The following is a 13,985-nucleotide window of genomic DNA, read 5'->3' as shown; positions in this document are numbered from 1 at the left end:
AAAAAAAGAAGAAATGATTGTTTTAAAATTCAAGAATTTAAAGGACTGTAAATATTTTTTAATCCTATTTGATACTTACCAATACTTAATAATCACTTTAGAGTATTCTCTAAGCTGGTTTAATCCCATTCGACTTCTTCAAAAAAAGCCTCAGTTTAGTTATTTTTTTGAAAGAAAAAAATTTTAAGCCATTACTGGAAAAAAATTTCACATCCAGTGAAGCAACTCATGAAATTATTAAATATGAAAGAGATGTCCTTGACCAGTGCACTGTGCGGATACGACGTTGGAAAGGAAGAAGGGCTCCACCATATAGTCCAGACTTCGCACCATTGGATTACTACTTTCTTCGATCCATAGTCGAAGTTGAAATTGCGGTCCAAGTGTTCTTTGACAGCCACCCCAAAGAATGGTATCAGCGTGGGATCGAGGAATTGACTAGCAAATGGCTAATGACGGTAGATTTATATAAAAAAAAAATAATACAAATATTTGGTTAAAAAACGGTAATTTTTTTTATACACCTCATTATGTTTTAAACAAAATTGTAACAAATAAGATTAATAAAACATTTTGTTCTTATGTAGTTTTATTTTAACAAGGTGGGTTTAATGTGATTCAAAGGGATTTTTTTTTCCACGATCACTCATATCACTAGCTTCGTGCAACTATTCGTTTTGGAGCTAGGCTGGGCTACATACACCAATCAATGGTTATCAAGTTTCCCCAAAACATTTTCATGTCATTATGTTCAGTACTGATGAATTTTTCGAATTCCAATACTATTGGATTGTAAAATAAGTTCGTAGCGTTTTTTACTGGTGATTTCAATAAAAACTTGTATATATTTTTAATAAATTATATATGATCCATTTTGATCTATTACATGTTGCCATATTTCGGGTAATTTGTTAATTCCGTCCTCCCAGAACTTCTCAGATTTTTGCGCAATGAACTCCTCTATGTGCATTGTACAGTCCTCGAGTGAATTAAAGTGTTTCCCGGTAAGAGATTTTTGAAGGGTCCGAAATAAGTGAAAATCTGTTGGGGCAAGGTCTGGCGAATAGGGTGGGTGGTGGATTACATCCTGGTCAAACTCCAATAATTTTTGCCGGGTCTGAAAAGACACGTGAGGACGGGGGTTATCGTGATGGAAAACTATGCCTTTGCGATCATGAGACACAAATGATTTGTGACACTTGTATGAGATATATTAAGGATTTCAGCGATATCCCTTGTCGTAGAATGAGGGTTATCTGTGACCAATGTTTGAATTTGGTCATCATCAACAGATGAAGGACGACTTGAGCGCTTTGCGTCTTCCAAGAGAAAATTTCCAGTTCTGAACCGAGCAGACCACTTACGGACGGTGCTTTTTTCTAAGGGATCATAGCCATACACACTGCAAATTTTGTTAACCGTCTGTGCAGCGAATTTTCCTTTTACGAAATAAAAGATCATTAAATGACGAAAATGATTTTTTTTTCTCTTGCATTTTGAGCAAGAAAAATACCACTTAAAGAGAAGGAATCTCGGTTGAAACTGATGTATAGAATCCTTCTTTGGAATATGTAAACATTATTGACTAAGTAAATATGATTTTACAGAAACAGAGGATTAAATTGAAATATTAAAAACGCTACGAACTTATTTTACAACCCAATAGAATAAAAGTAAATATTAATCAATGTATGTATGTTGCTATCGTAATTACAAATTAATGGGATAGTACAAGAGCCCAGGAGGAGAAAAAAGGCAGTTATCTCACCCCAATTTTTTATTACTTTAATGAAAACTATGTATAATTACTAGTCAAAACTGATGAGTCTGCCAAGTAGAGGTAGGGGGAATAAAAAATGGTGGCTGTTTCAAAGCGATAGAAAAAACTAATTTTTCATTCGGAGCTCTTATCTTAAAAAGCAGGAACAAGACAAGAAAACCTAAGAGAACGTCATTTAAAGAAGAGTAAATTTGCTGAAATATGAGCACTAATAGACTTATTTACGTTTAATAGTTTTCGAGATATAGCTTTTTAAAAAGCAAAATTTCATAAAAATGTTGTATGGGACGTACTAAAAGATCAGTAGTTAGAGAATTTATTTTGAAAAATCCATATCTCAAAAACCATTTGTCTATTAGCACTCACATTAAAGCTAGTTTAATGAGCTATAAAGTATTCTATGATGTTTATCTTTGTAGGAGAAATAGTTAAATGAAATTTGCTAATATAAATTGATTTATAGTTTAATTATATTTAATATTTAATTATAAAATTAGAAATATTTTTTTCAAAAATACAACATTTTATACGAACAACTACTACTCCTACAAAGATAAACATAATCAACTATTTTGTAATAAATTTAACTAGCTTTAATTTGAGCGCTGGCAGGCATCAGTACGTCCAATGGTTTCTGAAATAAAGTTTTTCATAAATCAAATTTATTGTCTGAACAACTATAAATCATTTTATTTTAGGAAATATCATGAAAACTACTATTCCTACGAAGGTAAAGGTCATAAACTTCTTTATAGTCCATTAAACTAGCTTTAATTTGAGTGCTAATAGATATCTGTACGTCACATAGTTCCTGAGATATAGAATTCTCAAAATAAATTAACTATCAACTAATCTTTCAATAGATTTTTAAGAAATTTTTCTTTGTAAAATGCTATATCTCGAGAACTATTGGACGTAAATAGCTCTTTTAGGGCTAATATTTCAGAAAATTTACTCTTCTTTAAATAATGTTCTCTTAGATTTTCTAGTGCTGTTGATAGTTTTTAAGATATAGAGCTCCGAAAGAAAAATTAGTGTTTTTTGAGTTTTTGAAACAGCCGCCATTTTTTAATCCCCCTACCTATAGTTGGCAGACTCATCAATTTTTACTAGTAATTATAGATAGTTTTTATTGAAGTAATCAAAAATTGAGGTGATATAACTGCCCTTTTTTCTTCCCGGCTCTTGTACTAGGAGGTGAACATCTTAGTTTGCTCCATCTCTCATATTTCCATTTTTAAAATAAAACTAATGATATTTGACTTTACCTGATTTTCAAATAACTTTTTACTGGCGAAATAATATAATTTATGTTTTATCAATGCATTATAGGTTCTTGAAAATAATGAATTCTATTGAAGGAGAATTGGCCAGGGACAATGTCGCAACATTCTCAGAACTGAAAGAACCGTGGGAGAGATTGAAGACCCTCGGTTTCAACACAATTAATACGTCGTCAGGTAGTTGAACTTGGCAAGATGAATGTCGTCAATTACACATAATTTTAACTCTCTTATCTTAGGTGAGAAATGTTTATCTTGATCATTAAAAAGATAAACAATTCGGAATCTGACTGAGCTATTATAATAATAATTAATTTATTCAAAAAATACCTATCTCATAGAGATATAATTCAAAATGAAACATTAAGACCAGTGATTCTCAACCACTGTGGTGCGGTACAGTGTTCCGCGAGAACATTTAAGTACATTAACACTTATTCCCAGAGGGACAATACGTCCCAGTGGACACTTCGATTTGTGAGTAAACTGGGGTTGCTTCGTCGTTCCACTGGGACATTTTGTCCCTACAAGTGGGACAAAAAACAAAAAGTGCTACAACTTGTATTATCGACATTTTACCGTTGTAGAGAACTTTATTTGTAAAAGTCATTTAATGTATGTCAATGTTTGCAAAATTTCTAAATTATTAAGAATGTTCTGTGATAAAAAAAAGATTGAGAATTACTGATTTAGAGCCTCAGAATAAAAATGAATATGACAATAAAATATCTGTTTTGTCCACTCACAGGGATTTTCTTAGCGCCCTTATGAAATATTAGTTAAAAAAATAAAACAAGTTTTTCAGCTATCCCACACACGGACACTCAATTTTATTGTATATAACCACCTTCATTTGGCCTTGGTAGATTTAAGCCATGCATGAAAAAGAAAAAAACAACAGTTAATTCGGTCCTTTCGGTCAAGAAACTCATGGCACATTCAATCCAGTCAATAGTAACGCAGTTAAATTCTGGTAAATCAGCATCAGCAAAAATCAGCATACCTGAACATATACACACCCCCTAGGTGTGCCATATGATTCATTCTCTTCTGATTCTACCGGATACTGTCTTCATGTCAGTTCTCATTCTTGGTCTATCTCTTTTACGTGTAATTTGTATTGTAATAATTTATTTCTAATGAATCACTTATTAAATGTGTCTCCCGGACTCCAATTATTGAACTCATGAATCTCCAAAAAGGACCTGTAAAGAATCTTATGAAATCATCCAAGGTCTGAATCTCTGTGTCATAAATTTTTGTGTATTAGTAGTATCAACTAAATTAGGACAGTTGTATCGATTTAAAAAAGTACTTATATATGAGATATTTTAAATATGTTTTGATATAAACTTTTCAAAATTGTGAAAATAGCCGAATCAACCATGTTTTGGATCACATAAATAATCGTAGATTTCACGTTAGATTGTGCTAGAGGGGTGTTTTAAGGATTTTTGAATGCGCTTTCATTTAATATTTGACATTATCAAAATTTTAAATCCGGCGTTTAGGGTTTTGGAAAATCGATTTAAAAAAGTACTTATGTATGAGATATTTTAAATATATTTTGTTTGTATTACTAATTAACAAAAAATCATGGAAATCTAAGACATAGAGGTTTAGGTATACGCACGTGCGGCTGCGTTTGTGTGTTGGCGCGCGCGTGCGTGCGCGTGTCAGAAATCGAAAATCATGTCTTTAGATAAAGTGGCATTACTTACATAATACTTTATTATTAATTTATTCATTAATAAAATGGTAAGTCAGATATCACTTTATCTTAAGCCATGAAATTCGATTTTTTCTTATCTGAATGATTACTTTTTGAATTTCTTAACTAAAAGTAATAATTACTGTTTCTGTTCTTCATATTTTATGTGAAGTTAATTGAACACGTCTCTGAGTATTATTCAACTTTCTGTTACGTCATTTACAACTTTTAGCGAACTAACTATTGCCTTAATCTTCTTGTAAGATTTATTTTATTTCCAGCTAGTTGCATCTATTAGTAAGAAACCTGATGGCAGATAATAAGATAAATTGAAATAAATTATTATTTAGTTAATTAAGATAATATTTATTAGTATGTCATAAGGTACATCCATGTCAAATTTGGTGCTTTAGTTCGCCATAAGAGGGTAAAATTAAAATACAAATTCAAGTTCCCTCTCTGAACATGATACTGTCTAGTACTCCTCTGAACATCAAACACTTCTCCCATCACCAGGTATGGCTGTTCCTAATGATTATGTAATAAATGAATGAGATGAAAGTGAAGGAGTCTGTACTTATCTGATTTAGTAATTTAATAAATGTATTAACACAATTTCTGTACACCAATATCATCAAATTTGATGGAAGTGTTTTTTTTTTTTTATTCCTCTGGGCATCTTATCTTTTGTAAAGCTGTTAGTTGTATGTTGTTCCTTTTAAATTCATTCACTACGTTTTGGGCAGCCTTTGGTCTGTATAAACCTCCGCATTGCATGATTCAATATGGGTCTGTTAAAACTTTCAGATTTTCCAAGGCTTATTTTAGGTTTATTATCATACACCCAACCTCCAACTTGGGTAAGGAAATATCAGACACAGAGGTCTTTCTCCTCTCCTTGATCTTTCTTAGGGACAGTTTTCACCTTGAGAGGTGGAAAACTGCCCTGTGCAGAAATACAATCTGAATTGGCTTGAGTTTCTGGTTAATGTTGTCTTCCTAGGCTTGCGGTCACTTTATTGTAGGGGTCATATATTCAAGTATAGAACAAGAAGAGCTCAAGCTGAGTCTTTTTCTCCTCTGGCCCTCTTAAGCTGTATTGCTGAATTCTAAGGTTTATGCCCTCAAATTTGTATTTGACAGGTATCAATCAAAAACTGAAGCTTAGATAATAATGTATTATTTACATTTAATTTCATTTTAGAAACATATCTCTCATTTTTAACTGCCAGAATTAAAAAAAAAAGAAAGAAAAAAGAAAATTATAATATTAATTAATTTATGAAACTTTATTTCAAAATTATACCTTTTGATATTCCCAAACAACTCATGGTTATAGTGAAATGGATAACCTGAAAATTCTTGCAATTTTTATCTTATGTAATGCAATAAAATTTATTTTTTTTTAAATATCAATTTTTAATTTTACAAAGCTTTTGTCATTCTTAACTGATATACAACTGAAACAAATTTTATCAAATAAAATTACAGTAAGCCATTTAAACGGAAAACTAGTCAAGAGAATGATGTGAACTATGGGGCCACTACCTGATTAAGCTTAAAGTATCCATGAAAATAAAAAATTGTCTTCCATTATCATATTCATTTACATTCATCTCCAGAATGTTCTTGTTCAATGAGTAATTTTTGTAAATTGTGAAGGAAGCCTCTGAACACATTCCTAATTAGGGCCTTGTTTTGTTTCCTAACAGCCATCATAAATTTATAGCTTTCTCACTTAAGAGACATCATTAGCCTCTTAAATCTTAAATGCCCATACAGAAGTTTTAAAAATATTTTAATTTTTTTTTTAGTATCAAAATCATTTTCTTCACAACAGAGAAACTTACATATTCTATTTCATGGCTAACATACTCTTAATACAGTCTCATTTGTGTGCTTGTAATGGATTTTTTTTTAAGAGGCTTAGTTACATAAAAATATTATATATTAAACAGCGATTGATATACAAAGAAATATTGAAAAGAGGAAAATTAAAAATGGATATAGTTCTAGTTTCACATGCATGAGCAGAGAATAGAACCTTTGAATTGTGGAATGACAAGGAATCGGTTTCATAAAATCAAACAAAAACTGCAATAAATCTTTTAATATCATTTTATTGTTGGGGACATTTTCCATCCATGATTGCCATGGAATAATGGATTTAAGATTGAAAAATGCCAAATGCTTTCAATTATGTTTCTATACGTTCATCCATTGTTTACAAAATGGCATAGTAACTAGCTCTATATTAATTTTTACTATTATTTCTTAAGATTTTCTAAAATAAAATAGGTTGGTAAGAAAGATAGAGACATTTAAATTGCCTAAAGACTGATACTATCATAAATTGGTCTTAAACAGAGTAATTTAACAGGCCCATTAGTTGATAGTTAACCAGTTAAAAATTTGAAAACAACCTTAACATAATCAAGATGATCATAGGAACCCCTATTAATACTGTAGAGTTATCAGATTTAGGCTGGAAATAAATTTAATATGTATAAGTATTTTATTTATTAAGTTATAACATACAAAGCTTAAATATATTTTATAGTATATTTAAACCATAGATTTAATAATACATTAAATAACATAAATACTCAAATTTTATAAATAAATTAGAACAAATAATTTAATATGAATATATAACACATTTACATTATTGTCAAGTATTTAGTAACCATTTAATAAATAATTCCGAAACAAAAAAACACAAATTTCATTTATATGTTTAAGGATTATGGTTTGGCTTTTACCAATAATTTTATTGTTCCCAAATCGGATATCCATTTATCCTTTAATATTTTACTTCTTTCTTAGATATTGCATTACACAGAAAATTAACATGATCAACATATTTAAATTATAAACAATGTTGCTAATATCTCTGCACTTCATAAAGTCAAAATTTCTGCTATTTAAATATATATTTATATAATTATTAATAGGTACAAATATACATATAATAAGCTCCATATTATTGTAAAATTAGGAATAGAGCAAGCACATTTTGGTCATTGTATGCACTTTTATTAACACTCTGACATAAATGGCATTAAAAATATTTATATTTATGTTTGGTCCACATAAAGCATATCATTTATTATTTATTATCATAACAATTAATTTTTTTTTCATAATTCATGTAATAATTGTATGAATATTTCCAAAAGCAAAGTATAAATAGTTATAGTAATAATAAAGCAAACTTATCATTTTTATCTGATTTAGAAAGCAGTATTTATTTATTTAGGTCTACACAGCTTTATTTAATAGAATGATATCTATATTACACTGTACAATGCACGGTATATATTGTATAGTAAATTGATAAATCACTTTTCTAAGGGATGAGATTATGCCAGGTGCTGTAAGAATAGGCCAATAACTTAAATATATATTTATATAATTATTAATAGGTACAAATATACATATAATAAGCTCCATATTATTGTAAAATTAAGAACAGAGCTAGCACATTTTGGTCATTTCAGTCCAAATTCAGTAATATGGAGAGCATCAATAATTTCCTAAAACTAGTTTCCTCATTAATTAGTTGACAGCAGAAAGGAAGGAACTTAAGCAGAAATAAACATTTTGAAATGCCATTTTTAAATTGCAATTAAGTAACACACGAATGGTAACTAAATTTATATGTTTAAAAACAAATTCGTTCTTAAATTTAAAATCTTACAATTATTTTTAATATTATTAAAACTGTAAGGTAATGATGATTGTTATAAATTTCTTTTGATCAATTCCTGTACCTAGATGAAAGTACAGTTCTTCTTATCCTTGTCTCAGTTGGTAAACTTGTTTGCTAAGGTGGAGATCTCTTTCCATGATTCCCTAATGTCTTCTTCTTCTGAGTATCTTGAGCAAATTGCCATACGAAGGAAGTAGGTACCCTTTATCTCTGATGGTACCAAATGGATTTTTCCATGGCCATTAATCATTTTCAACAAATCTTTGTTTAATTCATTTGTTCCCTATAAAAATAAATAAGTGAGACAGACTAATTAAAATAAATAATTGTATCTAACAAATTAATAGAGCTTGATTGTTTTAATTTTTTGGTACATGGAAAAATATTGATTAATTTTGGAATAGGTCAGACAAAATCTTTAAAACAATGTTATTTTTTAAAAATCATAATTCAAATTTTAAATGATTCCTTAATGAGGTCATAAAAATTTTATTTTTTAATTTAAGTAACTTTTTCCATAGAGATAACTTAGAATCATCTGATGCCCCAGTATATAAAAATGTATGTTAATTATTGTACTAACTTTTATTACGTTCCTACACACATATTCTGGTGGTTAAAAGAAATATTATTATTTTTAGATAAATCAACAAACAGCATACAAACCTTAAGTCTGAAACAAACTAATCCCATGGTTACATCTGTGAATATCTCAAATCGAATGTCTTCCAATAGAAGAGATTCAAACAGATGTGCAAGCCCTATCTGTTTTCTTATATGTGCACGAAGGTTTTCAGCACCATAAAGACGCATAACAAACCACAGTTTTAGAGCTCTAAATCGACGTCCCAAAGGAATTTGCCAGTGCTGTAAATAAAAAAAGATGTGAAAAAAAGTTGTGGAGAGGAAAGAAATCATAAGTTTTTATTCATAAGGATCTTACCCTATAATCTGGAGCTGATCCTTGTTGATCATGTTTAAGATACAGAGGATCTACATTAAAGGCATCAATCACATCTGTTGGATCCTTCAGCCTAAAATTGATAAATCAATAAATAAGAAAATTGTTAAGACACACATATATGATTTTTTTAATCTGAACCATTATAACACATGAAAAGTTTTGGGTAGTGTTTGATAGTGAAAGTGGATATTGATACCACAACGTTTTGGGCTTTTTTAAAACTAATTGACTTATTAGAGCTAGAACTACAGAACTCCTGACCCCAGAGTCATCCACAGCTGAAAGAGCAGAAAATAAAATTGACTGTTTGCATTTGGGATTTGAACCTGGACCAGGGGATAGTGGATCTGAGTACTTACCCAAAGAACAATGGGAAATCATGAGTTGGTTACAACATATTATTATTCCCAAAGTCATTACGATTATAAAGTTAGTTACTGCTCAATCAATTGATATTCTATTTTATTTGAGTGACATAGTTTTGAACACAATTATTACTGTGATGAGCATTATGCAGTGTCGTAAAATTCTAGAACATTAATTTTGTTTTATTTTTTCTCATGGCATTTGTAAAAATCATTTCAAATATATTTTCACTTCGTAAATCATGTTCAGATAAAAATAAGTCATCACCTAGGATTACAATATTTCTTTTTGAATGCTAAAATCCTAACAATTATATTAAATGACCAAATTAAACAAGAATTGGTTTTGCTTTTATTTATTGGTGATCATACCCAGTATCCCTTCATCAAACTACTTTAAATCAACCAGGTAGAAGGAGAATCAAACTAACAATATAATAATAATATTAAAAATATATTATAGAATCAAAAACCATTGGATTAATTTAATATTAGGATATAAAAGAAGAAAAGCATAAAATGATAACCAACCACATAGCGGAGCAGTCAAAAGTGACCAGCATCCATTTATGAGGGTTGAAGTTGAAGGAGTCAGCTTTTTCAACACCAGCATTGAGGTACCTATATTCTGGGCAAATGAAAGAAGCACCTGCATAAGCAGCGTCCACGTGGAGCCAAACATCATTAGCATTACACACATCCCCTATTTCTTCCAATGCATCAAAAGAACAGCAGCTGGTAGTTCCAAGAGTTGCCACAACCTATAATTAAAAATCAATCCATGAGGAACTTTATAAGTAAAAAACATAACATTTTACATAAGTTTAATTATCATTTAATTGTCATAACTAACAACTGAGTTTATATGTAAATGGATACTTTTTTATACATTATTTCAACTGAAATGATTGAATATTTTTAAAAATCAATTCATTTAGCATAGATATACTAAATTTTATTTTGCATGGTTGATGGGTTATTACATAAATTTTGCATATTTGGCAGAGTTTTTTGTTGAAATGATTTTGAAAAATGTGCCGTGAGAAAAAAAAAAACTCAAATTGTAAAGATAGATACTTGTATGAACAATTCTTGGAATTTTATGTTCTAATTTGAGATCCAAATATGATTATAGTTTACTGTAGAATTGCATATGATTGCTCTGGGGGAACTCTCCATCAGTTGGAGGTAATTCTGAGCTGATTTTATCGATTATCTTGAAACCTAAAGATAATTTCAAAGCAAAATTTTGTTTGGCATTGATTACAGGAATTTTCCGTTGAAAAAATATTTTGAATTTTATTTTCTTAATCACACAAATTAAAAAGAAAACAGTGAAACTAAATTTACTTAATTGGTGATGAAACCACTATCCTACTTCAGTAAGTAAAAAGCAAAATTATACCAAAACCTGACAAAGAACAATAAAGTTTCTTCTTATGGGCCACTGTCCACTAAAATTTCTTCTCATGAAAATGACTTCAGTAGAAGATTCTACCTGCTTTTGTACCTAGAGGAGGAAGAAAGGCTGACTACATTCTGTGTGAATGTGAAGCCTAAAAATAATATTAAATCTTTTTCTAACAACTTAAAGCCCTTTATAGAAGTATATGGTTCATATGGGATATATTGACAGCAGGAGGCTATTTCACAAAAGATCTGCATGGGTTATGGTACTGGCACTGGTATTTGGTGAGGGGAACGAGTCCGGCAAGTGGGCATAGTGGCCCTTTTTGCCAACCCCAAGCAGCTACCTCAGTTGCTACCGCGTACTAACCAAGGTGGGAGTGTCAAGACTCATTCTTCGGAACCGCCGAAAAATGAATGTTAACTGCCCCAGGTAGGAATCGAACCCACAGTGTTCGTCCCTATGGGTTATGTTGGAAGTAATAATAATGAGTTCAATATTTTATTATATTTAAAACCAAGAATGGTTGAATGGGATAAAAATGAAGCTGTGGCAATTTTTTCTTTTTGAATAAATATATTAAGCTTAATTGTATTCATGCTTTTCAAAAACAGGTTTAGGTATAGATGGTGTGACCTTGATAAAAACATTTTAAAAATACTTACATAAAATGGAATCAATCCAGCCTTTTTGTCTTCTTCGATGGCAGCTTTAAGAGTGTCACCCCTAAGGCGGTGTTTCTCATCAGTATCTAGAAGCCTTAATTTAACTCCTCCCAGTAACCCAGCACGTTCCACGGAAGAATGGGCTTGTTCTATGGACAAATATTTTTTCTAATCAAGAATATGTAGCATCAAGACAATATTTCTGCTAATATAAATCATTTATACTAAATCGTACAGTTAGTATGACTATTTTTAAGACTTAGTTATGACAATTACTACATAAAAGATTGAATGCTTAAATAATTTGAATACTTTTAACATATTTTGTTTCAAAAGCAAGTTTGAATTCTCCAGTGACAAATTTATGTCAGAAATACACATTTATTTTTGGTATTTTTATTACATAATATGGAAAATCAAAAACACTTACGTGAACAATAACCAACTAGTTTTGAAATGATTTCGTAATCGGTCAATTCTGGATTCTGTGCTTTGAGTTTTCTTATAGTTCTAGCTTTAGCTCCTAGTAATGCTACAAGTGTTGCTTCACTGGCTGTTCCCTGTAAAAATATTTAAGAGTTTAATTAAATGTAGAATAAACTAAATAATTCAATTAAATAAAATAATTTTCGAGTGAAATTACTTAATATTGTCCTAATTTTCGTAAGTGTATAAACAAAATCAAATAAATTTTTATGATGTATTAGTTTTGGTGGAACAAACCTGTATTACACCACCAGCTTTTCCACCAGAGCTAGCAAGGAATTCTTTTGGTAAATCAAGTAGCTTGCCAAGCCAGTCAAGCATAACAACTTCCAACTCAGTGCAAGCAGGTGATGCGATCTAGAAATAAGTATAAATTAATTAGAAAGACTGACATTAAATTATTTAAAACATTCTAACAAATTAAACAATTCAATACTAACTGTTCTTTAACCTAACTTGAAAAGTTTTAAACTTAAAAACAATTATTCTTTATAAAAAACAATAATCATTAATTGTTTCATTGGAAAAAAATAAATATGTTAAAAAATACTTCAAATTTTGGCACATACTGCCCTTATCACCGATCAAGGTCAATAATGCTTGGGAAAGGCTCTAATAACTAGCTTAAGACAGGCAGTACAACAGTTAGTATTACTGCAATCTACTTGCCAGGAGCAAGAGATACTCCTCAATATAGATCTATAAAATATTTATAGACCCAATTTAAACAATTTTCACACAAGACCAATGCTTATAATTGTAAATAACATTTATATTACTGTAATTATACAATAGTGTTGAATAATAACTATTAAAATATACCCATGAAGGTGCTATGATCCAGTTAACTCTTAGTCATAAAACTAGTCATGAATTCATTAATAAATCTTCTCCTTTGAAATAAATTAGATAATTTAGAACACACAACCTTGTTGCTAGTGGTTTATTACTGGCATAGTCATTATTATGGGCAATCAAAACAATTTTAATATCAGTCATTAATATTAATATCAAGTTTTAGCTACCAAACTTACCCAAGTAAAGCCAATGCAAGCAATTGCATCACTAAGCATATCAGCCACAATAGCAGGGTAAGAGTTGGCTGTGGGGAAATAAGCGTGGAATCTCGGTGAGTGCCAATGGGTTACCTGGACAAAAATGGCAAACAAGTTTTACTCAATAAACAAAATACTACATTTTTTAATATAGCAAATATCAGGAATATAGTAAATCTCACCCCTGGCATAATAACCCTCTCTAGATCTTCCATGATACTTTGCCATTTTTCTGGTGACTCTGGAGCACTTTCTGGTACTAGTGGCCTCAAGTACCCTGGTTTAACAGTGGGGATGACCGGCCTTAAATGAAAATAAAAATCTGTCTTGATAATCCATTTAAGACATTAACTTATATATATTGTAATATGCTCTTTTTTAGTAAATGGTATATTTTTGATGTATAAAGGGTTTTGATATGTTTTATTTTATGTATAATTTTAATATTGTTATTTGTTATTTTAAATTAAAAAGCAAGCTAACCAGTTTTCTTTGTCTAAAAGAAATACGTTGTATTCCAAACAAAGCCAAGATGGCGGTACGTATTCTTCAGTCA

At 30.2% G+C, this 13,985-nt stretch overlaps 1 protein-coding gene across 2 annotated transcripts in view; it reads right to left on the bottom strand.

Moving 5' to 3' along the window:
- Positions 1–7,796: 7,796 nt before the first annotated feature.
- Ddc (aromatic-L-amino-acid decarboxylase) overlaps positions 7,797–13,985 on the bottom strand; it is a 19,504-nt gene continuing 13,315 nt past the window's right edge. For both annotated transcript variants that reach the window (XM_014426828.3, XM_014426829.3), the window contains exons 3-11: positions 13,612–13,732; positions 13,409–13,522; positions 12,612–12,731; positions 12,319–12,448; positions 11,889–12,037; positions 10,347–10,576; positions 9,430–9,520; positions 9,153–9,353; positions 7,797–8,769 (exon numbers count right to left, since the gene is read on the bottom strand). In XM_014426828.3, coding sequence (XP_014282314.1) covers positions 8,581–8,769; positions 9,153–9,353; positions 9,430–9,520; positions 10,347–10,576; positions 11,889–12,037; positions 12,319–12,448; positions 12,612–12,731; positions 13,409–13,522; positions 13,612–13,732 — 1,345 coding nt within the window. In that variant the 3' untranslated portion in view covers positions 7,797–8,580. The remainder of the gene's footprint in view (positions 8,770–9,152; positions 9,354–9,429; positions 9,521–10,346; positions 10,577–11,888; positions 12,038–12,318; positions 12,449–12,611; positions 12,732–13,408; positions 13,523–13,611; positions 13,733–13,985) is intronic.

Source organism: Halyomorpha halys, unplaced genomic scaffold (genome assembly GCF_000696795.3).
Source record: "Halyomorpha halys isolate HHAL.00 unplaced genomic scaffold, Hhal_1.1 Scaffold596.1, whole genome shotgun sequence".
Classification (NCBI taxonomy): domain Eukaryota; kingdom Metazoa; phylum Arthropoda; class Insecta; order Hemiptera; family Pentatomidae; genus Halyomorpha; species Halyomorpha halys.
This window is presented reverse-complemented; position numbering and strand designations above follow the sequence as displayed.